General features: G+C 40.1%; 1 protein-coding gene across 1 annotated transcript; it reads left to right on the top strand.

Moving 5' to 3' along the window:
• The first annotated feature begins 475 nt into the window (after positions 1-475).
• On the top strand, positions 476-27,708 carry foxo6a (forkhead box O6 a). Its single transcript, XM_051866529.1, has 2 exons — positions 476-2,846; positions 23,150-27,708. Exons 1-2 carry the CDS (start codon positions 2,439-2,441, stop codon positions 24,548-24,550), a joined length of 1,809 nt encoding a protein of 602 aa, XP_051722489.1. The 5' UTR covers positions 476-2,438; the 3' UTR covers positions 24,551-27,708.
• Positions 27,709-27,844: the final 136 nt, after the last annotated feature.

Genomic DNA, 27,844 nt, shown 5'->3' with positions numbered 1-27,844 from the left:
TCTGATCTGTGATGTTTACAGGCTGTTCTCTGTTCCTCAGCAAACACAGTGTTTGGAATCAACACAACTGTTATACAAAGAAGAAAGCTGGTTCACATTTCATATTTCTGCACAATGGACACATTTGTTGATGGTAATAAATATGTTGTCCTTAATAGGTGCCAATTACTTCAAACACCATGAGAAAAATAGTCTAATTCATTTCATTTTATCTGGTGAAAATAAATTAATTTTTGATAGATAAGCTCATGAGTTTAGCTCTGATTCCTTCAAAGCATAACTTTAAAGATGGTTCAAGGCTACATATTCATTTAGCAGATGCTTTTATCCAGAGTGACTACAATTATTACAGACTAAATTCCCTTAAAAAGGACACAATGGTGCCAGGATATAACCACTATACCGCCAACAAAACAAAGCCCTCAGTCCCAAATGAAACAGTCACCAATATAACAAATCAAACATTGTTGTGAAATGGCTGTGGAAGCTTTAGTCTGTCATTTGGGCTTGGGTTGTAATTAGTCAGACTGGATTTGGGCGTCTGAATCTCAGTCAATCTTATTCACTCAGATCAGTGGAAGCGTCTGTAGATTCAGTGACACTCTGAAATGATTAAAGATTTTAATCATTAAGAAAGAGGAAACTAATCAGAAAAGAAGATAACATTTAACAAACTAACAATGAATTAAATATAGGATTTAGAGAACAGAATTGTAAAAAAAAAATGGATCAGAATCTGATTATATTTCACAGACATGGTTACATTTGTGTCTTTTTTTTTTTTTCCAAGCATTAATTTTTTTTTTTTACAATTGCTAGGACACATTTCTCAATACTCACTTAAAATGCACTAAAACTACCAAAAAACTTTGTCTCGAATCAACTCATTCTTCCAGAACACTAGCAAAGCTTTCACCCAACAAACACACTTTGTCACATAGAAAACACTAACAACAGGAACATTATATGTTTTCTATTGTAAAGTTTCTTTATAAAACAAGAATGATACTCTATATTGTTTGTAATTCACAAAATGTTCCTACTGTAAAGCTTTTTTTTGTTTGTTTGCAAAACCTACCGATAGATAGATCTCTGTCTTTTGACTAATTATTTGATAAAAAAAAAAGAAAAAGTACTTTTTGTTAAAGGGGATCTATAATGTCCTGTTTACAAGATGTAATATAAGTCTCTGGTGTCACCAGAATGTGTCTGTGAAGTTTCAGCTCAAAATACCCCACAGATCATTTATTATAGCTTGTTAAATTTGGCCCTATTTGGGTGTGAGCAAAAACACGCCGTTTTTGTGTGTGTCCCTTTAAATGCAAATGAGCTGCTGCTCCCGGCCCCCTTTCCAGAAGAGGGTGGAGCTTTAACAGCTCAACAACAACAAAGCTGGAGAATCTCACGCAGACAAAATGAGGATTGTCCGTAACGGTGTTCAGCCTTACATTGTTCAAACCGGAGTCGACACTGATGGAGAGACTCAGGAAGAAGTTACAACTTTTAGGACATTTCTGAATGGTTAGTGGATAAATTTATGTAGTTGCTGTGGAGTTGATTCAACTCATCCACTAGCATGTGCCGTCATGTTAATCTTTTGTGCAAATCCAGCATTGAATTGACCCTCGTTTGTGAAGCAGTCCGGCGTAAAATGACGGCATGTCAACAACACTCTACTACAACAACTCTTCCTCTTCTCTAAAGCAGCCCAACATGGCCTCACCCCCTTTGTTGTGTGTTCTCGGGGGCGGGGTTTATGTAAATTTTAGGGTTAGTGATGTCACCTACCCAGGAAGATGCTCATTGTAGTCCCTACCAGCCGTTTGTTGTAGTCCTTAAAAAGCGATTTCTGTAAAAGAAAATATCTCCCTTTGCATTGAACTTTGAGCGTCGTAACTTTGCAGATGTTGTTTATGATCAAACAGCAACATTACACACTAAAGTTAAAAAAGTAAAATCATAATCAACCACCCGTTTAAGTTTCAGGCCCTACTTGGTAATGTATTTGTGCCATTATACAATACAGCAGAATATAACAGAATTTACACTGTAAATAAACAGAATCAGATTAACACTAGAATAGCCTACAATAGAAAAATAAAATATGCTGGGGACTTTTCCAAACAAGCATCAGGACACTGATGATGCAGTGTGAAGTTTTCAGTTCTCAGATCAGTCATCTGTTGCTGCTCCAGTTCTGCCTGTAATCAGGAGGAGGAGGAGGAGGAGGATGCTGCGGTCAGAATGAGTTAAAACCGGCATGGAAATTGAAGATGAGCCGCTGTCTGAACACATGCATCCATTATTCCGCCAGACTCACTTCATCATGCTGCGCTCTCGTCTACAGCATCCTCCTCTCTCCTGCTCTGAGGTGGACTCACTGAGGCGTCTCTGAGAATACAGAATCACCTGACGACATCTGCCTGCCATCAGGACACATGATGATGATGATAGAGGAGGATGAAGCGGAGGCTCATCAGGTGGATATGGAGTCGGGTTTGGGCTGGACGAACGACTTCTCGTGCGAGGTGAACGCGGATCTGTCGCTTAATCTCTCCATATTTAAAGTGGATTCGGATCATGTTCCATCAGCATCGTGCAGGAGGAGGATGATGATGCTGGATGCCGGAGGATTTCACGGCTTGACGGGAGCTGCGCTGCGCAAAACCAAGGCGTCCTCCCGGCGGAACGCGTGGGGAAACCAGTCGTACGCGGAGCTCATCACCCGAGCCATCGAGAGCACACCCGAGAAAAGACTCACCCTGTCTCAGATCTACGACTGGATGGTCCGATATGTGCCCTATTTCAAAGATAAAGGAGACAGCAACAGCTCTGCCGGCTGGAAGGTAACGCGTGATGCACGCACGCGATTACAATTCACCTTTGTTGGTCAAGTTACACAAGGTGTTTGACTTGGTGGTTTGCTCTAAAAAAAATAGTATTCAACACATACACATAATATCCAATACAAATCACAATATACAATACAGTGGAAATTCGGGGTGTGTAATGGGTGAAGAGGTCAAATGAAAGTGTTCTTAATGTTTGTGCTCTCATCTGATTTAGATCTTTGTTTCATTATAGACAGATTCAGTCTTGTTCCTAAGCTCTGGTTATGTTATACAGAGAGAAAAAAGTGGGTGTGAGAAAGAAAGGATGCATGGGTAATAATATATATTAGGAATAATTGTTAGTGTATTTTTAAGTGGCTGATGATGGAAGGAAATTGCTCATAATGTAATCACACATGATCAGACTCCCTCAGGTTCAGTGCTCTGCAATCAGTTTGATTCATTCCATGCTCTTGATTCACTGCTGCACTTTTGTAATTTCTTTCTCTGTAGATTTGAGCCTCACACTTGAACTTTATTAATGCACAGTTACTGTACATGTGTCAGACTTCAGTAACAAAAACAGCACTTATCGTTCACTTCAGAGTTCTGAAACAACTCAGCTCGTACTGTAATTCAGTTCTTATTTGAGCGATTCACGAGTCAAGCATACAGTGTTTGTCTTGCTCAATATATTATTCAGTAATTGAATAATATAAAAAGACTTTTTAGGAAATTTAGGGGCCGAAGTTTGTTGGGTTACATTTTCTGCAACCCAAATCATCTTTTTCCACTATATACTTTAACCATTTTCTTTAAAAAAAAACAAAAATTCAAGGCACAGTTTGTTGAGAAATGTATGCCGATCCAAATGGTCAACTATGACTAAAGTCTTTAGCAGCACTTGATAGCATTTGTAGCACTTTATCAATGTTCCATCCAATAATAACACTTGAGTGGCGTACTGTTGCTATGGTTACCTCCTCAGACACACACAACTCTGTTGTGTTCATGAGTTTCTATTTTTAGATATCAAACCTATATGAAAAGTTAAACCCTACTGAAACATCTGTCCATCCATTTTCCAGACCTGCTAGTTCAATGTGCCATAGTCTGGAAAAACTCAGGGCGGACTGACAACCCTATTGAAACATTTATAATTATATGTAAAAAGAATAATTATTTTGAAAACTTAATTTAATTTAAAGGGTTTAAAGGATTAGTTCACTTTAAAATGAAAATTATCCCATGATTTACTCACCCTCAAGCCATCGTAGGTGAATATGACTTTCTTCTTTCGGATGAAGCGATGCGTTTGTGTAAAAAAAATATCCATATTTAACAAGTTATGAAGTAAAATATCTAGCTTCCGCCAGACCACTTTCCATTGAACTTATGAAGAAAGTGTAAAACTCTTGCAGTTCAAACGCTTACGCTACATGCGGAAAAAACGTAACCGATGCAACATCAGTTACGATTTCTTCCTAACTTGAGTATGGTAGGTGGCTTGTGCGGAAGCTAGATATTTTACTTCATAACGCCTCCTCCAAACGCATTGCTTCACTTCAGAAGGCCGTGTGGAGTACATTTATGATGCAGCTCAGACTCATTGATCCCATTCACTGCCATTAAAGCTCGGATATTTATTAATATTTTCCTGATTGTGTTCATGCAAAAGAAGAAAGTCATATACACCTATGATGGCTTGAGGGTGAGTAAATCATGGGATAATTTTCATTTGAAAGTGAACTAATCCTTTAAGTCTTTATAAAAGTCTTCATAAAATGCACCATTCATCATTCATTTATTAAAGGGATAGTTCACACAAAAGTGAAAATTCAATCACCAGACAGTTGACTATGGAAGTCAATGGCTACCATCAACTATCTGGTTACCAACATTCTTCAAAATATCTTCTTTTGTGTTCATCAGAAGAAAGAAACTCATACAGGTTTGGAACAACATGATGACAGAATTCTCATCTTTAGGTGAACTATCCCTTTAAGGAAGTCAGACCTGTCCCAAACCACACAATTTGCACCCTGACATGAAACAGAACCACAAATATTACATATGCTTATGACAAAAGTACTGTATGTCAGAAACTCATTGTGTTTTATTGACTGTTTCAACAAAGACACATTGAGGATCCCATGATTTCACCAGAACTGTGGCGGTGACAGAATGAGTTAGTAGCTTTAGCTCTAATCGTTCAGGGCGAACAGAGCAGATCTCTTCAGAGGCGTGTCTGACGGGCATTATCTGCAGCCTCTGACAGCTCAAACACCTGTTGAGACGCGTCCGGATGGACATGAGCTCTGTGCCAGTTATAGAAAAAGACATATCATACTATCTGAAACAATGCAAAACAACAGAAAACTGTAAGAGTTTATAGTTCATTTGAATGTACACCTATAGTTTAGTTCATTGTATCGTGCGGCACCATGCTCCTTTCAGATGCTCGTAAATGATGACGCAATGACGCTCTTGTGCTCATTCTTGAGTGTCAGTCTCTCTGTCTCTGGTCTAGTTTTCAACTGCAGAACTAGTGTGAGCGAGTGATTAGTAGAATGATAACCTGAGTTGAAGGAGTTATAGCGAGCAGCGCCATCTGCTGCACTGAACCAACACCACGGGACAGAGACGGAGCCTTGAGCTTCTCGCCTCGCTGTGTGTGACAGTAAAAATGTCCAGGAAATGAAGATTTCTGAACACCCTGTACAATAGCTTTGTGTGAGGAACAGATTTAAATTTAGGTTATTCATTGAAAATTTTCACTTTTGCATAAACCATCCTTACGCAGACTACACTTTCACAGTTTGTTGTAATCATGCAGACATAAGCAAAGGCTTATTATTATTATTATTATTATTAAACTTTTTTTATTTAAAATAAATGCAGTTCTTTTGAACTTTCTTTTCATCAAAGAATCCTGAAAAACAATAATTCTAAAGAACCGTTATTAATAATTGAGCACCAGTAGTAACTGATCAGCTTTGATCACAGCAATAAACTGCACTTTAAAATATATTTAAATAGAAAACTGGTCTTTTAAATTGTAATAATATTTTAGTGTTTTTACTGTATTTTTGATCAAATAAACCCAGCTTTGGTTTGTTTGCTCATTTATACCTGTGTTTCTCAGTTGTACATGGGGAAGTCTCTCAGTTCTGTTCTCCTTGTGTTTAGTTTGGATTCTGAATTCTTTTGTTTTCGTATTTTGTTATTATTATCGTTTATAATAAATGTCAACCTCCACATTAGACATGTAGATATTCTTTTCTGCAAAGAGAGAAAGAGTGAGGCTGCGTCCCAATTTGCCTACTTATACTACGCCTTAAAAGTATGATCTCTTTTTGTGAAAGCAAAGCACATACTTCTGAGTGTGTAGCAAAAGAGTAGACAAACTTTGGGACAAACTATCATGTCATTAAATTGTGTCTTTACTGACGCTGTAAGCTTTACTGTCACCGTAAACTGGCCTGTCAATCATCTTGTCACAGTTAACATCATCTACATTTAATTTAATTTAATTTCCTACCATATCGGAGAGAAAAGAAGCAGCATATTGATCTGCAGTCATGGGTCTTTCACAGAGACTCTCCTCATATTTTTGCATAATGATGCATTTAAAAGTTAATGGCCAAACGGATCTTTATAAAAGTTCACAGTGTTGTTGCAGATGAAATATAACACTGATAAGATTACATATTTTTTACCAGGTTAAATGTTGATTATTAGTCACTCAAACCCCATTATCTAAACCACATCTGCCATGTTTGTAGTTTTTTAACACTTTATTCATGTTTGTAGTTCTGAACTGAATCCTCCTCCAAAGCGCAGTGGGTTGTGGTCAATATTAGCCATTATAGTGTACATGGATACACACTTGGAAAATCTGCTGGAAATAGTCGACCATCCGGGGACTTTAGACATACTCTTTTCAGCATACTACTGTATGCTTTGGGACACACTTATTCTAATCTCACATAGTGTTTAGGATGGATTGTATGGACACTGGGACGCAGGGTTATTGTGAGTGTGTGTGTCAGTGTGTGAGTGTGTGTGTGTGTGTGTGTGTGTGTGTGATGGCTGGTAATGTGCTGCCAGGGTGTTGTGTGGCGGGTCAGTGCGGGTGCCAGGCCGTCAGTCAGACTGTAATGTGAAGTGACTAGAGTGTTATTTATAACATGTCTTTAAGGTCTTTAATGGTGGAAGGCAGCAGGGCAAAGAGTCAGGAGCCAGCGAGAGTGAGAGAGATGACAGACACTGAAAAAATAAAGCGTTTCACAAATACAAAAAAACAGCATTTAGGGAAAGTTACTTTTAAAAGTAATGAATTACAATATTGCATTACTCTCTAAAAAAATGAGTTACTAATTTTTAGAATAAGTAAGTAATTCTTATTCTGAGTTTGCAATTCACTGTTGTTATTCATTTTAAGGAATACTGACTCTGTTTTTGTGCAAGTGAGATGAGTAAATGCATGTTCACATTTAGTCTAGAACTACAATAACCGTCATGTTCACACACAACGCCTCTGAACTTTATTTCTTTCAACATGACGACAGGAGAGCTGTCAGTCAATACATGTTAAAACAAAGTAACTTGAGTTACTTATAAGTAAGCAATAAGGTACGAAGTGGAGTAACCCCTTCAGTCGTGACTTATTCATGATATAGCACTAGCCTCGAGTACCTTATTGCTTTTATAAAACGGTTACCACACAATACAAATATTAATGCTAAAAATATGTATTAATGCAACTTTCATGAAGTAAACTTTCACTAAAAGCCTTCCTTCCACTGGAAAAAATAGTCCCTGACCGTGATCAGCAACAGAAGTTACATTATTACGCCATTAGATGGCGGCAAAGACTGTCTTTATGAGTGTGTCAGTCAGTAGTGAAGACTGTTACATTGAAAAGACTGAATTGTTGTGAACACAGAACAAGACGCAACTGACAAATGCTTTGACTAGCGCTGTCAGTCACGGGAAAACCCCTTAACTGTTAAAAGGACAAGATAATACATCAGACATTTAAACAGATGTTTTATTATGAACATAGGACTGACCTGAAGGAAAATGTTAAATCTGAATGCAGGTAATAAACTTGCTCACTCAATCTCTTTCTCACAATACTCTTCTTCATAATACAGTAAGCTTCAATGAACAATATCAATTGAGAACAAACAGTTTATGTTGCTAAGAGTTGTTGCTAAAGGTGTTGTGTAGTGATACACAGAACCGTTGGGTGAAGCGGTCATTTTATCATGAATTAAGAAAAAGTAAGTCAGATATTTTGTAGTAACTTTAATGCTTTACTCGTTACTTGGAGTAATCTGATTACATAACTGACGTACCCCCAACACGGGTTGTAACATCTGTCGTCTAATATTTATTTGAGATATTTCAGAGTGCATCATAAGAGAGTTGTGCTCCATGTGTGTAGAAGATTGTAGAACTCTGACCCAAAGTGTCTGATGAACATCACCACACTAGAGATAAAGTTCTGCTGGGAAAGACAGAATCTTTTCAACAGAGCAACAGAATAAAGTGTTTCACACAGTGTGGAGGAGCTGATGGAAGTGGAGGAGGAGGTGTTGGCTCGCTATTTCTCTATAAAATAATTCAGATTCCTGACGCTCAAACAGAAGAGCATGGCAGCAGCAACACAAAGGTCATGGCTTCAATTCCCTGGAAAAGTGTGAAAAGATTAAATGTGTGCTTTTGGATAAAAGCATCGGACAAAAGCCCAATCTAAGAAATATTATTGTCAGAAAATTACTCCAGCAGAACGGCACACTTCACACATTTCAAGTCCTGTGTGACTTGATGATATTTATCAGCATCAAATTTTAGCTGTTATTGAACTACCGCTCGAACGTTTGGAATAAATAAGATGTTTCTGAAAGAAGTAAGAAGTTTTCCTCTGCTCACCAAGAGTGCATTTATTGCATCAAATATACAGTAAAAACAATAACATTGTGAAATATTATTACAATTTAAAGTAAATGTTTTCTTTTTCAATATATATTTAAAAATAGATTTTTACTAATTTAAATGTATAGATTTAATGGTTTAACCCTAATGACAATTCATTATAACAATATTAATTATTACTGTTGAAATTATGATCATCTAAAGAGTAAAATAATAACAGAACCTGTCAATATTTGTTGTGTAAAAATGATTTATATAAATTTTTCAAAAATTACAGCTGTCCCTCTGTTGTGTGTGTGTGTGTGTGTGTGTGTGTGTGGGCACTGATGGACTCCTCAGGGAACAGCTCCTGTTAATAATTCAGATGTGGATTATTATCAAGGAAGCAGAAGATTTCATCTTAATTGCAGACAGTCTGTGTTCTGCTCCATCTCTCAATGAAAGCATGAGCTCTACACGTGAAACTGTACCTTTCAGAGGTGAAAGAAGTAACACTTTACTTAAAGCCTCTTAAATGGATTATAACCTACCAAATTCTGCTTTTTACCCTATAATATACTGATATCCACTATAATAATACAAGAGGTACAACAGAAAACCACATGATGAATCAGAGAGTGACCTGTTCATAAAACATGTCAAATACTTGGACATAGATGATGCACAGGGTCGGTTACACACAGACACACACACACACACACACACACACACACACACTCTAAATATCATCAGGGTAACAAACATGACACTAAAATAATGCAGCAATTAATGTACAGTACTGATAACAAAAATGAGAAGAAACAAAATACTTTATATAAAATATAATCATATGTGATGTATCTGTGAATGTCTTTACTGTGTTCAACTGCAAATTATATGGTAATTCATCATTTTTAATGGCAGAAACCATATATGGTAATGTAACTTACAGTTAACCAATTAACATTTTTATTTTTCTATAAAAATAACATTTTTAATGGGGTAGTATATTTCTCTTCCACAGACATTGTGGAAGCAAATATCTCCAACCAAGCCCAAAGAGTTCATGGTTTCAGCAGACTTGTAAATGCTTCTGTGCTGCTGCAGTTATTGCTGTTGATATTCACAATATCCAGTGTATATAAGAGTGAGAGCTGTGGTAGTGTTGGAGGGCGCAGTGAACTGCAGCGTGCTGCTGGGTTATGAGCCGTCTGTGCTGAAGGATGCTGGGAGAGGCTGACAGACTGCCGGGGTTATCGCGGGTCCAGCCTCATTATGACTGAAGCAGTGCTGATATCGGCTCTGCCACACATTTGGAACAAAAGAGGCACTTGTACACTTGATGCGGTATTGAGTATTTCTGTGAAGTCCGTGTGAACGTAGAGTGTCCGAGTCACTCTTCTGTAAAGTCTGGACTGGTGGATTTCTTGTCCCTTTAAGACGAGAGCTCTGGCACTGTATTCATATGAGTGTTGGCTCTATTACTCTCAGTGGAAATTGAGTAGGATTTGACATAGATGTGGAATTAAAATCTCTGTGGTTTTCGGGAGCACTTGTGAATCCACAAGGCAACATCTAAAGTCAATCAGGCAAGGGTTGAATAAACCAAGTACTCGATATGAAGCGCAAACAGTCAAAGCCGCAGGAATGACACCACAGAAGTAGAGAGGACTGGCAGGGGTAATTGAGGTTCACACGGCTGAGATCTGGCCATCCTGAGTGGAAGTGTGTGTGGTTTGATGAAAGTAGGTCAGTCTGAAGGCTGGATGTTTGCTATTCCATCCATGTAAACTCTGAGCTGGGAGCCGCAGACAGCCCCGCACGCTCTTCATCTCTGCTGTTACGCAACTCTCTGTTCCATCTTTCATCTGTTCTCTTAATCTCTTTTTTCCAGAACTTATCTGCTGTTCTTTTTCATCTGCACGTTCAAGGTTCTGCCGTTTTTTGTAGATTCAGCCTTTTCCCTGAGTCAGTCAGTCTTACATCCTACAGACAGCTGAAGTTCGGGGGGTTTTGTCCTTAAAATGATAAGAGTGCACATATACCTTTTATGTGGAGTATTTTAATTTAAGAGCTGCATGTCATGCTTCGTTTTCTCTTGTCAGCCTTTGGCATAAAATTCAAGACATACGACAGCATATATGAACACTCTTTTCCGATTTGCCGGTGCTCAAAGCACATAATTTCCAGGGATTTCTTCAGTTTATTGCTGTTGTTGTGGCAGTCGACTACAGCAAAGCTTAACCCTGCGCACGTTTTAAAGTTTAGAAATGTTCAAAAAGTTTCCGTTTAATGAATTAATTCGCTCTTTTTACCCTGTTTTAATAATGATTCATATGGAGACTGGGACAGGACAGCATCCAAACGGAAATTAGGATTTATCATAGTGGCACTCGTCATATACTCTGGAAAAAGAGGTGGACTAGAATTTAAGTCGCTATTCACAGAAAATCTTTCCTTCAGATTCTCATTTATGTAAAACTTTGTGGCATGCCATGTTTGGATGTGCTTGAATGAAATTTGAGAGTATTTCATTGAATGATGACTTAAATTCGGGGCTGTTCCTCACACAAAGCTTTCATATGCACAAATTGAATGGTGTTATACGCCAATCAGGCATAACATGATGAGCACTGACAGGTGAAGTGAATAACACTGATGATCTCTTCATCACGACACCTGTTAGTGGGTGAATATATTAGGCAGCAAGTGAACATTTTGTCCTTAAAGTTGATGTGTTAGAAGCAGGAAAAATGGGCAAGCGTAAGGATTTGAGTGAGTTTGACAAGGACCAAACTGTGATGGCTAGACGACTGGGTCAGAGCATCTCCAAAACTGCAGCTCTTGTGGGGTGTTCCCGGTCTGCAGTGGTCAGTATCTATCAAAAGTGCTCCAAGGAAGGAACAGTGGTGAACCGGCGACAGGGTCATGGGCGGCCGAGGCTCATTGATGCATGTGGGGAGCGAAGGCTGGCCCGTGTGGTCCGATCCAAAAGGCGAGCTACTGTAGCTCAGATTGCTCCAGAAGTTAATGCTGGTTCTGATAGAAAGGTGTCAGAATACACAGTGCATCACAGTTTGTTGCGTATGGAGCTGCATAGACACAGACCAGTCAGGGTGCCCATGCTGACCCCTGTCCACCGCTGAAAGAGCCAACAGTGGACACGTGAGCATCAGAACTGGACCACGGAGCAATGGAAGAAGGTGGCCTGGTCTGATGAATCACGTTTTCTTTTACATCACGTGGATGGCCGGGTGCGTGTGCATCGCTTACCTTCACTGAGTTTTTAGTTCAGTCCTGTGACCTAGTGTTCCCTAGTCTGTTTAATTAGTTATGTCATTCACCTGTGCCCTGTTAAATTACTCATTAAGCTCCATGTATTTAGTCCCTGTGTTCTCCCTCAGTCTTTGTCCGTTCTCATTCATGTTAGCATCATGTATATGTGTATACCCCGAGTTGAGCCTGTTTCCTGAGCATTTGTTATTAAAGCCTGTCCCCTTGAGGTCTTCCTGGTCATGAGAGTTTATATACATGACAATGGATCGTTTTTGAAGATTCTGTTAAGAAACCATGACATGAGGGTGAGTAATTAACCCTAAGTAAAAGAGATTAAATTTTGGGGTGAACTATTACTTTAAAACGATGATTCTCATATCTGAGTCATATATCTTATCAGATTATCTCCTTTCTTCCATAAAGATATTCATAGGCATTCACCCAAGTCTTTCAGCTTGGTACATCTACATCTTCTGCCCAATGATTCAGTGGTGACTCACTCTCTCTCCTCCGTCTGAAGGAAGCGTCTGTGTTGGCTCGGTTGACAGTTTCTGCTTTACTGTGGCAGTCAACCTGCATTAAAGGTCAGAGTTCATGGCCAGGGGGGCTTTTTTTCTTTATTTGTGTGAGACAAGAGAAAGAGAGAGGGGAAAAGAGATGGAAAAGGACTCCAGGAAACACATGATTCCCATGCCACCTTTCACTAGATGTGAGTTTCTGACCAATAAATACATGTTTCCTATGTGACGTTCAGAACAATTGGAATAAATGATGAAATGCACTTTCTCAAGGTACGTAAATGTGAAAAAAATGTGACTATTGTTATATTCTAACATTGTTTGAGAAGCCCAAACCCTCCAAAGATGCTACTTTTAGTTCGGTGATTAAACTGTCTGAGTACAGATAACAGTTTTAAAAATTAAGAGATAAATCAAATGCAATCTTTTGGTATTTAAAAGCTATATCACAAAGACAGATGCGGTAGAACAACAAAAAATGAATAAAAACTGCTTAATAATTAATACTTAATAAATTATTTTTATTTTGGGGGACTATAGGGCCCAAAACGAAGTTTAAGTCATCATGAAAGGAAAGTTGCGCTGGTCTTTTCTTCTCTATTGTGTCGTATATCCAAGTGAAACGCTTCTGGAATAAGAACAAATGTAGGGCGGGGCTTGATTTTGTCTGTGGGAAATTGATTGGATGGTTGTGGTTTGCTATTGGTGGATCTCATGTGAGTGACAGGTTGCCCCGCCCTCGTCATCAGAGAAGAGATGTCGCTTAAAGAATATCCTTAAAGATGCCTAATTAATTAAAAATAAGACAAATTTCAAGACAAAGTACTGTAAAATCTTCACATTCAAGACGTCACAAAAGAATCCACTAGTTCAGTCACATTCACGGGCTACACCTGCCTGCTGGGAAGCAGAGTTTTAATTATAAGTCAGAAGATTGCAAAAACGAACCTTAATTATTTGCAGAAAATTATGCCCTCCGCAAAACGTATTACTTTTGGGTGGAAGGGAATTCTAAGCCCAGAGTCTACACAAATGTTCTACAAACTTCTTTGGTTTTGCCTGGAAAACGTTTCTCAAAGACTGATGTGCAGTGAATGTCAGACTAATGTGCTGTAGATGTTAGTGTGTGTTTTACTCTTCAAGAGACTTCATAAAAGGTCTCAACCTGCATCTCCACAGTCTTTTAAACACGCACTGCCCAAACCTCCTCCAGACACGCATCAGCCATTCACGCTGGATCTGAGAGCTTTTACCGCAGACGCTGGACTCAGCAGTCTGAGCTGAAGTGCACATTAATATTTCAGCGTCTCGTGTCCAGGATCTCAGAGATGAATGCATCTCATTTTTTTCTCTTCTCCATCTCTGAAAGCGTCTGCCATTACTCTCTACTCCCCCTTCTTCACTCATTTACTATCAGACTCCAACTCGAAGTGACTTAATTGGGGGCTTTTTTGTTTCGGGAAGAGCTGCAGTTGGTGAGGGGGATGGACGTCTGTAATTTCCCAGCTCTCCTTCCACTAACATCTTCTTCTTACTCTTCATATTCTTTTGATATTTATTTCTACGCTGGAAAAGTATCGGATATGTATAGAAGCTTGTTTCTGATGCGGAATAAACAATAAAAGCGGAAATTGCAACTTTTTATCCCACAGTTCTGATTTTATTTCTCGCAATTGTGAGATATAAGAGATATAAAATCAAAAGATTTTTCATTTTTTATTCCGTGGCAGAAACAAACTTCCATAGATTTCAGATGAAAGCAGTTAGATGTCACAGGAATGTCCAGAATGACCAAAATCCTATATCACAGTATCAAAAAAGTTTTTTTTCGTTCCTGTTCTCAATCAGTGTACTGTTCTCATAACCTGTAGTTTTATTTATGCGGTGTTGTGGAGAGTTTACAGGACAGTGTTTTTCTGAAATATGCTGCTGATTCCTTATGGTGTGGTTTTGCTTTTGAATGCAATGAATTCACATTATTTCTAATACTCTCTCAGGTTACATTGAACACATCATTCTCTGAAAGAGTTTTGCTAAATGGAAATAGGACAAATGGTATAAAAAGTCCACACATTGCATTTAAATGAACACGCATTTTGATTGGTAACGATGGTCATACGTCATTTCATGACGACAGACGTAACACGACACTGTCATTATTTTTACGCCAGCTAGAGGGCGCATGACTTTAAAACGTAAATATAGGTCGTAAAAGGTGCTTGAAAAAATGACCTATAGGGTCGTTTTTTTTTTTTTTTTTTTTTTTGTGGTTGATTATGATTTGACTTTTTTAACTTTAGTTAGTGTGTAATGTTGCTGTTTGAGCATAAACAACATCTGCAAAGTTACGACGCTCAAAGTTCAATGCAAAGGGAGATATTTTCTTTTACTGAAATTGCATTTTAAGGACTACAACAAACAGCTGGTAGGGACTACAATGAGCTTCTTCCCAGGTTGGTGACATCACTAACCCTAAAAGTTGCATAAAGCCCGCCCCCGAGAACACACAACAAAGGGGGTGTGGCCATGTTGGGCTGCTTTAGAGAAGAGGAAGAGTTGTTGTAGTAGAGTGTTGTTGTTGTTGAGCGACCGAAGCGTGAGCTGTTAAAGCTCCGCCCTCTTCTAGAAAGGGGGCCGGAAGCAGCAGCTCATTTGCATTTAAAGGGACACACACAAAAACACCCAAATAGGGGCAAATTTGACAAGCTATAATAAATGATCTGTGAGGTATTTTGAACTGAAACTTCACAGACACATTCTGGAGACACCAGAGACTTACATTACATCTAGTGAAAGGGGCATTATAGGACCCATTTAATAAAGTCCTGTGTACTTGCATTACAAGGTTATTGGTTTGCATGTAAACCAGGACAACAGGTTAAGTGAATAAGTCATTAGTATTATTAGTCAAGTTTTTGTATGAGTCGAGTCAAGCAGCCTGTATCCTTTGATTTATCCCATCATGCGTGAGTGAATCCCGGCCCCTCCCCCCTAAACTCACCCATGCCACTTCCACAGGGATGGGAGACTGGCTGGGAGGAAAAAAGGCTGCTATGGCAACAAGATCCCTCCCTTTCCCATGGGTCTCCTTAGCAACTGGTCGCTTAGCAGTGTGCCCACTGTGCCAAGCTTGCATGTGTGTAATGTGTGTGTTATTAAAGCATGACTGAGGCACGTCATACAGTCTGAATGTGGCCTTAAGTGTCTGAGCTTTATTTATTTATGGGATGGCTGACTTTAAAATGAGAGCTGACAATGTCCAAATGGACAGGCGAACCTCATTCATTTTTGTAGGTATTCATATGTGAAATGTACACATGCAGTTTTGTATGTTTGAATAGACACAATAAACAGCCAATAAATTGCCAAATAATTTTGTCAGATAAATACCTTAACCAAGTTTAGTGTTTTGTTCTTCCCTCATATTTAAAATATTTAAAAATTAAAATATTGTCCTCATATTTTTATGGTTTACTGAACTTGTAGGGTCATTGAAAACAAATCTAGGGGACATGACTTTTGAGCACTACTGTATGACTACAAATGTTAATGAATCATGTCGACATGCACATATACTACATCCAAGAGCTTTTGGATTCTATGAGGATTTTTCATTTTTCAATGATTTTGATTGAATGAAATAGGTAATTGAGATTAGAGATGGGCTCTAACATTGACAATAAAGGAAATGAGATTCTTATTTCTGTGAATGAGATTATGCAAAGATGAAAAGTGCTGCCCATTTGTCTCGTGTTCTTCTGTGAAGTGGATGAGATTTCCTGCTGACGTGATTGTGACGTGTTGTGTTTTGAGCCGGACTGTGGACGGGGATCCCAGGAGTCAAACTGGCACAGGATTCCGGATTTTCCGATCTCCTGTCTGCTTCTCAGATGCTCGGCTAATCTGGTGACACTATTTATAACTACCTCACCCACGCTGACTAGCACCCACACCCACAGCTCCTGCGGGAAACACAGCCGGCTCACGGCAATTAACACACAGCCAGCCAAGAATCACCCACCACCTCCTTCATCCCTATGAGCGCATTTCACATACGTCTGCTGATATTATTGTGGCTCCATGCCATTCAGAAAAAGGATTTTACGAGGTTTGTAGGTTTTATGTGGCTGTTTTGTGAGTCTGTGGTACTCACAACCACACTTGTTCATTATGCCTATCATGGCAGCACAGAGGGACACTGTACACTTCTTATAGCTCTGTTATAATACAGTATCTCAATATTCTCAAACAGAAGGTAAGCTGTCACTGGGCTACTAATGTGCACCATTTTAGGTATTAAGCAAACCAGGGTTAAATGTATCATTTTCTTTTTTGGTCCCAACCAAAAGGGCCAAAAGAAGAACCAAACTACATGTGTGAAAACACCCTAAATCTCACAAACAATCTGTTACGGACATATACTCAGGAGAATAGGTATATCACAAAGAGGGTGTTTATTTACAACAACAGGGTGAATACAACGATGCAGGTGAGTAAACTGGATGAAGGGATGTGCAGATGTAATGATGATGATACTGATACAGTATTCTCTTACAGGTGCAGGAGGTCGTGGATGGATGGATGACAGAGGGAAGCACACACACACTCAACTGGAGGTAAGTTGTCACACGAAGACACAGGAACACACAGACGAGGAGAACACACTGGAGGATCGTTGAAGAACAGTACCGGGAAACGTAGGAGACAATCACACAGAGATCGCTGGAAACATACAAAGAGAAGGTCCTCTACATTCAAACGGGATCGGACACTGGAGTGAGGTGAGGAGTGTGCTTAAGTGCAGCTTGTGTGATGAGGTGATGACGAACAGGTGCGGGTGATTGCTGAGTGTGAGCAGGTGAGTTGAAGGAGGGATTATGGGAAATGAAGTTCTGTGAAGGCAAGACAGACGGTGATCGTGACAGTACTCCCCCCTCCCGGTATGCGCGCCCTCGCACCGTGGATGGAAAAAACAGGGAGGGTGGGTGGGCGCCCTGGAGACCTTACAGACAGGTGAGGGTGGAGGTGCAGACAGGTATGAGGGCTCCAAGGCGGAGCAGGGAGCTCAGGACGCCATGGTGGATAGGGGACTTCAGGGTGCCATGGCGGATCAGGGACTTCAGAACGCCATGGCGGATCAGGAACTTCAGAACTCCATGGCAGATCAGGGACTTCAGGGCGCCATGGTGGATCAGGTACATCAGAACGCCATGGCGGATCAGGAACTTCAGAACGCCATGGTGGATCGGGGACTTCAGGACGCCATGGGGGATTGGGAACTTCAGAACGCCATGGTGGATCGGGGACTTCAGGGCATCATGGCGGATCGGGGACTTCAGAGCGCCATGGCGGATCGGGGACTTCAGAGCGCCATGGCGGATCAGGGACTTCAGAACGCCATGGTGGATCAGGGACTTCAGAGCGCCATAGCGGTGCGGCCTCCTTGGCCTCGGCCCAGACCCCAGGCTCGGCCATGGGTATATGCCCCGCGAACTCCTACACATCTATTGCAACGCCACTCATCTTCTTTTTATGTTGGTCCAATCTTCTGTTACGGACATATACTCAGGAGAATAGGTATATCACAAAGAGGGTGTTTATTTACAACAACAGGGTGAATACAATGATGCAGATGAGTAAACTGGATGAAGGGATGTGCAGATGTAATGATAATGATACTGATACAGTATTCTCTTACAGGTGCAGGAGGTCGTGGATGGATGGATGACAGAGGGAAGCACACACACTCAACTGGAGGTAAGTTGTCACACGAAGACACAGGAACACACAGACAAGGAGAACACACTGGAGGATCGCTGGAGAACAGTACCGGGAAATGTAGGAGATAATCACATGGAGGATTCATAGGAGATCGCTGGAAACACACAAGGAGAAGGTCCTCCACATTCAAACGAGATCGGACACTGGAGCGAGGTGAGGAGTGTGCTTAAGGGCAGCTTGTGTGATGAGGTGATGACGAACAGGTGCGAGTGATTGCTGAGTGTGAGCAGGTGAGTTGAAGGAGGGATTATGGGAAATGGAGTTCAGTGAAGGCAAGACAGACGGTGACCGTGACACTATCATGGTTTAAAACATATTTATCTACCAATTATTTTCATTAATAGCCTGGAAATAGGTAATCTCAGCCTCAGACGTCATGTCCATGGACCATTGGCTGAATGTCTGATGCTTATGGCACACAAAAATGAGAAACACTTATGGAGTTTCAAAGTCGTTATCTGATTGGTTGAATTCTCCAGGATTTCCGGGAGACGTGTGTCACGTTCTTCAGCGGTCCACTTGGAAACAAAGATGTCACAAAGCCAAACCCCCTCATGGAAGAAGAATGCCTTTGTGTTTACAGCTATGAGCGCTTACCAGGATCAAATAAAGTATATGAAGTTCACAGCATAGACTCTTTAAAATAAGTCCAAGAGTTGTTATTGTTGGTACATTGACTTTACATTTTCACGCCCATAAACACGAACCTTAACTGTGATTGGTTGCTTTACATGTCAGTCAAACGTCCTCTTGGACGGTCCATGGACAATGAAAGCTGCTATGGTTCCAGATCTTCTGTCATCAATCTGAAGATCTGGCTACACAAGACTAGGAAATAGGCTTTAGCGGGCAAAACTTATTTTATCCCTCAAAAGCCCTTACTTGAAAAGTAGACCAGTGCCCTTCAGGTCAGCCTGCTGGATTAACTGCTCAAAGGATAGTAGTATCTTTAGTAGAAATATTATTAAGTTAGTTTAATTTATACATGAAGTAATGACAAGACAGCACTGTTGAGTCACGTGGGTTTCTGGAATGGTTTAGAGAATTGCCAGCATCAAGGAATCAGCACAATGGGTGTGGCTGGAGCAGACAGATGGGTGGCAAATGGTGTCATGATGGTACAGGGTCTCATGGTGGTGCTTGTAAGTATCTGGCGCTATGGGACACACTCCCTGGAGCAAAGAAAGAGAGATCCATCAGCAATTAAGCACAAACAAGACTGGAGGCAAGAGCTCCAGCTGTCCTCACTATGGCAATCTACTTAACGCAGTGAGAAAGGAGGAAATCCAAAGATGTCAGCTTTCTCAATAGCAACTCAATCAAAGTTATTTAGCCCTTTGAACCAACAAGTTTTAGTAATTCAAGTTTTAGTAAATCCTGAAGGTATGATTTTTTTGGTTTGGAATCTAAACTCTCTGCCCTAGAATAACTTACCATAGACTCTAAAAAAGATGGACGATGTGTCTCCACTTCCTTCTACTGTAGAAAAATGAAGCCATTGTAGTAGAAGAAATGGCGGTTGACATCTTGCATCGATGAGGTCATTTGGTGCCTGAGTCTGTGTGGTAGTGATCGTGAGGTGGAGCTGCGGTATCAAGGTCCCGTCCACACTCCCGCTCCCGCAGACTCATGATGTCACACCATGTTTTTATAGCATCAAATAACTTACTAAAACTAAACTTACTGAAAAAATGAACACTTGAACATACACTTAAGAACTACCTAAAATGACAGAAATCATCTTTGGAATAGAATTATTTTAAGTGTAATTGGGTTTTTTAGTTTGGCTCTCGATGCTTTGGCTTCACTTTTCAGGACGTGTGCAGCACACTTGGTGTTTACATGTCTTGCTCAAGGGTTCAGCTCATGTTTTTTCCAGGCAACAAATCTTCATTAAAGAGGGGGTATTCCAGAAAGCAACTTACCTTGATGTTAACCCTCTGAGCTCATTAAAGAATATGCTGATTACTTGCAGTTATTGGTTACATGGTAATAATATAATAATATTTCTGTGTAAGTTTGATTTTTAAGATTAACCATTTTGCTTGTACATTTGTGATAAAGTGAGATTTACTAAATATGTATATATTACAGAAATTATATAGAAAACAACCCCAATAGCTTTTTGCCGATCCATGGTGTGTGAGATGGGAAAATGTTCGATTTAAGATTTGTGAGGCAATAAAGTAAACAGGGTGACACTTTATTTCGATAGTCCACTTTAGACATAACTATGAGAAACTTTGCAACAATATGTCAACTTCTGTAGCAGTCATTAGAGTGTTAGTAGACTGTCTGCTTAATATCTGCTAACACTTTATTTTGATGTTCCTCAACAGACATTCTCAACTGTTCTCTGGATATTATTCTCGGTTCAAAACTACCTTTTTTGTCAAAAATTTTAGAGAAGGACTTTTTGAATCAATTACAGACCTTCTTGCTTCAAAATGAAATTTTTGAAATCTTTCAGTCAGGTTTCAGGGCTTACCATAGTACTGAGTCAGCTTTGATCAGAGTTTTAAACAACTTATTGACTGTGGTTGACTCATGGTCTTCAGCAGTTCTTGTTTTACTGGACCTTGGCACAGCATTCAATACCACTGACTATGAGACTTTACTTTCATGACTTGAAAAGCTGGTGAGAATAAATGGTATTGCGCTTGCATAGTTTAAGTCCTTGTCTCAACTGACTGTTGTTTAAATTGTGCTTAATAAATAAACAAAGTACCATAAGTAACTTTGCAACTACATGTCAACTTACAGTACTCTACTAACCCTAACCTAACAGTCTACTAATACTCTAATGAGAGTTAGTTGACATGTAGTTGCAAAGTTACTTATAGTCAGTAAAATATCTAAAGTGAACTATCGAAATAAAGAGTAACCAATAAACATTACTGTATTTAATATTAATGCTTCATAATTATAATATTGTGCTTAGTCTGTGCTGTCATGTCCTCTGGATCATCATCAGAATGGCATGCATGTCCGGAATACCTCTGGATGTTTACCTGAACTAAATTAACTCTGGAATATAACCTGATCCAGAGCACAGAGTATGTTTCTATAAGTCTTGAACCTGCTTTTCTGAAATAGTTCCCCACCGTTAGTTAAAGCATTATGCCACACTTTTTTTTTAAAAGGTTTAAAACTCTGGTGAGAAGCTGTGCCATGGAAGACCAGAAAAAAAAAAACACTTTTCAGTCATTAATGAGCTCTGAAATGTAACATTTTTCTTTGCAAAAGAGGAAGTATTTTGTTCATTTGTGCTGTGAGGGCATACAATGAGCTGACTAGAGTCTGTGGTTAATTAAAAGTCCCTGGAAGTGTTTTAGTTGAGCTGCAGAAAGTGGACATGTTGACTCTATAGCTTTTGACACAGCCTCTCGTCTCTTGTCTAACAGGAGCAGACACAGTGTCAATGCCAGTTAGCTTAGCCAGCAGCTCTTCCCTACCGGACAGGGAAATGGTGAGGCGGGAGAAAGTGTACAAGACAGAAAATGCCTTGGAGAGACACTCAGATTTACCTCTGGGCTGCACCCATGATGTCTAAATGAACATTCAGTATATCTCGTTATTGAGCGATCTGTTAACCGCTATTAATTATCCAACACATTGTCAGAAAAAACTGCACCTCTAATAACTGCAGTCTTTGCCTTGGCAGTGAGTTGTTTACCCATTTTAGTAATAAGGAGGATTAGCCTTGAATTATATATAAAACCCAGGAGAATTATTTGGGATATCAATGAGAATTAGCAATTATTCGAAATTTGCCCTGTTTTACTGCAGCTTCATTATAAGGATCACTGTTTGTCCATCTAAAAACCTCCACAGATGAACGCTCTCTTTTTTTTTCTTCATGTTTCCATGGATACTCTCCTTGTATTGTTACCTTAAGAAACCTTTTGTGTCAGATGAACCTCTGAGACCTAATTCTTCACTTGAAACAACCATTCAGAGATTATGCTCTAACTTTTCAATAGATATAAAGAATAAAACATTTCCATTTCCATTTCTGTCTGTAAAAGCAGATTAATGTGTTATATCTAGATTGTTTTAATTTAATTTCACAAACCACCTGCAGGTCAATCATGAACGGAAGCTCTGCTTTAATGACTTTCCAATGACCTTTCTGGTGCAGATAACTTTTTTCTCTTTTCTTTTAACACAAATGTCACAGTTTGGTCTTACTCTAGTAGACAAGCTTGGCTTTTAACAATGTTAATGTTTATACCATTCATAGATGAATTCCAATGAATAGTGTAAATATTGTGGCACTTTGAAAACATTGCTCTGTGTGTTTGAGCGTCTCGACAAATAATATCAGTTCAATGAATGGCATGAGTTTGGGGTGGGACTATCTGTTTATCTGACCAATAAAAGAAAGAAGGAAATGTCGCACATGCTTCATACAACTTCTCTACCGAAGAAACATACTAAAATTATATAAGTATCTTGATACTGCTTTACTGAGTATTTTGAGGATGAGTGAGTTGTCTGTCTGATTCAGATCAATTTTTGTTAAAGGGTTAGTTCACCCAAAAATGAAAATTCTGTCATTATTTACTCACCCTCATGTCGTTCCAAACCCGTGAGACCTTCGTTCATCTTCAGAACACAAATTAATATATTTTTGATGAAATACGAGAGGTATATGATTCTAATGACTCATTTTCATTTTTGGGTGAACTAACCCTTTAATGTAACAGAGGCCATCTGGTAAAAAGAGGTAAATCTCACTCTCAGCCCTCACTCCTGGCCTCAAGAGGCTTTACTGTTGTAACTATATTATTCTAAATCTCTTATCTTTTTTTTCTCTAGAACTCCATCCGCCACAATTTATCCCTGCACACACGTTTCATCCGTGTACAGAATGAGGGAACTGGCAAGAGCTCCTGGTGGATGCTGAATCCTGACGGAGGGAAGCCGGGAAAGTCTCCCCGCCGTAGAGCCATCTCAGTGGACAACGGCACTAAGTGTTTGAAGAGGAAAGGACGAGTAAACCGTAAGAATGCAGCTGGGAAAGCAGAGACAGGTACAGAGACATTGATGGGGTTCTGTAGCTCTCCGGAGCATTGCAGTCCCACAAGGAAGTCTGGAACAGACGGGGTGGTGGTGGTTAGGGAGGAATCTGAGGCCTGGACGGATCTCCATTCACTCGGCAGTTCTTCAGCATCAACTCTTAGTGGTCACCTATCACCCATCCTTGCAGAGGGAGAACTGGGGGAACCTGAAGAGGTTAGGATATCCTGCTCGGCATCTCCACGCCTCTACCCCAGTCCCTCCAGTGCCCACTCACCTGCATCCCACTGCCCTACAGATCCCAGAGCAACAAACACCTACCAGCAGCACCAATCCCCATGCCATAAACACACTCCTTACCACTACACCAGTGACATCAAGGACCAGGGCTCCATCTGCGAGACAGTTTATGGCCAGTCAGATGTGGGCGTGCTTCAGCACCATTCCTCCATGCAGACTATTGAGGAGAACTCCAGTAGTATGCAGGCCTACAAAGGCACAAGCACCCTCCAGAGTTTACTGACCATAGGATCCCAGTTCCTTGTCAAGGACATGATACTTGGGAAAGAGAATGAGGTGCACTCCATGATGGTTGGTGCAGGATCCAGAGGTCTGCATCACAGTCACAATAATGACCCTTCATTCAAACCATTTCACAGCCACAACATCATTCAAAGCCTGAGCCAGGACCTCCGGCCAGCAATGGTCCACTCTCAGCCCAATGATGGACACATGCAGTCGTACATACATAAAGCCCCTTACCTATATAGTCCCCCAGTCAACGCACACCTCCCAGCAGCCACCAACCCTTCCGACATGCAGGGAATCTCCCAGGACACCTGCCACCTCACTACATCCCCATACCCTCAACCCCATGCCTACATTTACACCGACTCACATCAGCACAGTATGGCATATGGACTGTACCGTCAGCCTCAGGGGACGGGGACGGGTTATCACAACTACTACCACACCGATCAGCTATACCCACATGAACGGCTGCCACCGGACCTGGATATGGATGTATTCTACAGCAGCCTGGACTGTGACATGGAGTCTATACTTCTACATGACATTATGGACTCCGGAGAAGAGATCGATTTCAACTTTGATTCCTCACTGGCACAAGGAATGGGCATGGGATGTGGATTTACGGGCACACAGCAGAGCCACAGCAAACAGAGCTGGGTGTCTGGATGAATAAACGCCACAAAATCCTCACTTCCTAAGACACAACTACCTACATGCCAGCCAGCGGTGGGCTCCCAACACTCCACCACAATTCAGGGCAAAAACACTGTGCTAACACTGAAATCAAATCAAGAGGGAAAGCTCTCCTTTGAAAGTCCATCTTTGGATTTATGTTGTCCGTTTCTGTCTATGTTGTGTGTCTTTGTATTGAAAACTGCTCTGTCCCTTACAGTTTCTCTTTGTTCCAGTTTGCTGTGAGTGAACCTCCTTTAGTATCGCTGACTGAACCATGATGACAATCTAAGGCAGGGATCTCAACTCTGGACCACTCTCCTGCAGAGTTTTGCTCCAACCCTAATCAAACACACCTCAACAAGCTAATCAAGGTCTTCAGGATTACTAGGGCTGCCAATTTTTTTATGCCCTCCCCTTGCTAATTTCCCTTTTGTCTCATTCATTTGGATGTACATCATTGTTTTCATTGCACAAGTGCCCACTACTGGTGGAACCTCTGAATGTCTTTAAATGGAACGCCCTAATCCCTTGATCACTTGGGGCCCTATTTTAATGATCTAAACGCATAGTCTGAAGCGCAGGTGCACTTAGGTCATGTCCGAATCCTCTTTTGCTAGTTTAATGACAGAAAAAATGGTCAGTGCGCCAGGCGTATGGTCCAAAAGGGTTGTACCTAGTCTCTTAATGAGTCATGGGAGTGTTTTGGGCGTAACGTGTAATAAACCAATCAGAGTCTCATCTCCCATTCCCTTTAAAAGCCAGGTGCACTTGCACCATGGCGGATTCCCAATTTACATGGGGGAATTTACAAGTGGAAAGACTGAACGCTTCTCCAGAGAGGAATCCTTTTATTTTTAACATTTAAAAATGTTTGTGTGCTGCTGTGCATCCCTGTGTGTGTAACAAGCAGAGTGTACGTATGTTGTGCACCCACATATAGGCGCATATTACTAATGCCATATTACTATTACTACCCTTTATAAGAAAAAAATAAAATACTGCAACCAGGTTTTTGTTGGTCAATGGCACAGTCGTTTTCAGTTTCCTCAAAATGGCAACACGCCAACAATGCACCTGAACACACCTCGTTTTCAGACCAGCACACCCATGGGCGAACAGATGGGTGCGAGTGCATTTGCTATTTAAACAACATGGCGCTGGACGTGAAAATGTTAACTGCGTCAGGCTGAAACTAGCAAAAAACACTTCCGTTGCACCTAGCGTCACATTGCACCAGGTGTATGATAGGGCCCTTGGAATCCACAATAGAGCTGATTTATTATTTACAGTTTTTTTCCCTTTTTTATCCATTCTATAGGCCTGTATGTATGCTTGGGCTGTTGGAGAAAATATAAAAAAAAATTATGCAAACAAAAAATGATAACAATACAATAAACTATGAAAGGTAGCTACTAGTATTATGCAGTTAAATGTCAAAATAACTCCATTATCATACACTAGAGTTGTGTGGGGTGGGGGTAAATTAAGCGTGATCTGCTGTGACGTCACAATCATGGTGCATTGTGGTCTATGGATCTGCCTGAAGTGTACATGTTGGGTAGACTCGCTCCCTCGGGCAAAATTGCGGGTTCAAGGGTCTGTCCAAATACAATTTCCTCGCCCACTTGATGAAGTTGAACGCACTATAAAATGGCGGCGAGGATTCCCCTGAGGAAAAGTGCTTAGGGAAGTTTGCGAGTGTGTGTCTAAAAGTGGAGTTTTGATCAAGGTTGGGTCTAAACTCTGCAGGAAAGTGGACCTCGAGGGCCAGAGTTGAGAACCCCTGATCTAAGGTAAATTACCCAACATTCTTTTGTTCTTCAATCAAAACTCTTGTGCACTTTATCTATATCGAGAAAATCCATATTTTTATAATTTCTCTCTCAGAAAAGACACAAGGGTAGCTTGGAACTGGAAAATGCTGAATTATTTTGTGATTGTCGTCATCAGACATATGATTATCAGAAACAAAAGGAACTGCTGAGTTCGTGTTGTTTCGCTGATCTGAGGGTTTAATTTTAGTGAAAAGTTCCTCATTGGTGCTACATATTATAGCCATGAGTATGTGTGGTTTCCATGATTACTCCTTCTCATTCTCCATCCCAAACTCTTGTTTTCTTAAGGTGGAAAATCAGTGGGGTCATTGATTTTCCAGTAGACCAAAAGGTCTATTTATTCCATTAAAATTTGTATCTAACTCCATCTCTCCATCTCTAAACACCATTCTTCTGTTCGGGTGTTGAGGCAGCAGGAAATTTATATACGTTTTTTTTTATTTTTTTTTTTATTTGTTGTTGTCAATTGATATTTTCCTCTGTGTAACTATAAACCCACAAGCATAGACCATATCCTGTTGACTCTTTATAACTGTAGAGCTTCTCTAAATAGCTCAATGATAAAAGGAAACTCTTCCACAAGGTTCCTGAACAAATGACAACAGCCTATGAAACTGATGTATCAGAGAGACTCGTTCTGGTTCTTTGTGTGTGTGTCCTGATACTTTATGTTGCTTTCTGTGTTTGAAATTGAATCATTTTTTTGTCAAGGTATTCTTATTTTGTACAAACAAAATCAATATATTGAGAATATTGTATTATAGTTTTTAAGAGGTGTTTATTGATTTCATTGCTTGTTTCTTTTTTAAGAGAATGTTTCATTTCATGACTGATAAATAAATGAGAAGATAATGCTCTCATATGGCTGAATATGTTTCTTTTAATTTTGTAATATAGAAGCGTTGAAACACAGTTGTGTGTGCTTATGTGTATGTCAGAGCATGTGAAACTGACATGTACCACTCAAAGAATTAAAGAACATGATGAAAAGAATAACTAAATACAGTAAATGCACACTGGCTTCACGTGTAAAGGTTTGTAGACGCATATGAGTTATATAGTGTTACTGTAAATAGGTATTTTACACATTTTAAATGTGGATATGTATAAAAATAGAATCTGTTCTGATAGGTGTGGATGAGGCAGTTTGTGTGTGTGTGTGTGTGTGTGTGTGTGCTGATGGGGGTGGGGTGCTGAGCATCTAATAAGGCTTGTTATCTGGAGTTTGGTCACAGCTGTCAAACTCCCGTCTGAGGAAGTCACAGAGGGAGTGTGTCTCTCAGTACAGCCATATTGTCTTCTCACCAGGGAACTTCAGTCCCTCCCTTTTTTCCAGAGACGTGTGCTTTTAATTGACTCAGTGCTGTCTGTCCCTCTCTAGCCAGGAGAGAAAGACTCGTAGGAAAATATGCAGGAAAATGGGAGATGCTGATAGACTGATATGAAAGAAGTT

The sequence above is a fragment of the Ctenopharyngodon idella genome, chromosome 16, assembly GCF_019924925.1.
Source record: "Ctenopharyngodon idella isolate HZGC_01 chromosome 16, HZGC01, whole genome shotgun sequence".
Taxonomy (NCBI): domain Eukaryota; kingdom Metazoa; phylum Chordata; class Actinopteri; order Cypriniformes; family Xenocyprididae; genus Ctenopharyngodon; species Ctenopharyngodon idella.
This window is presented reverse-complemented; position numbering and strand designations above follow the sequence as displayed.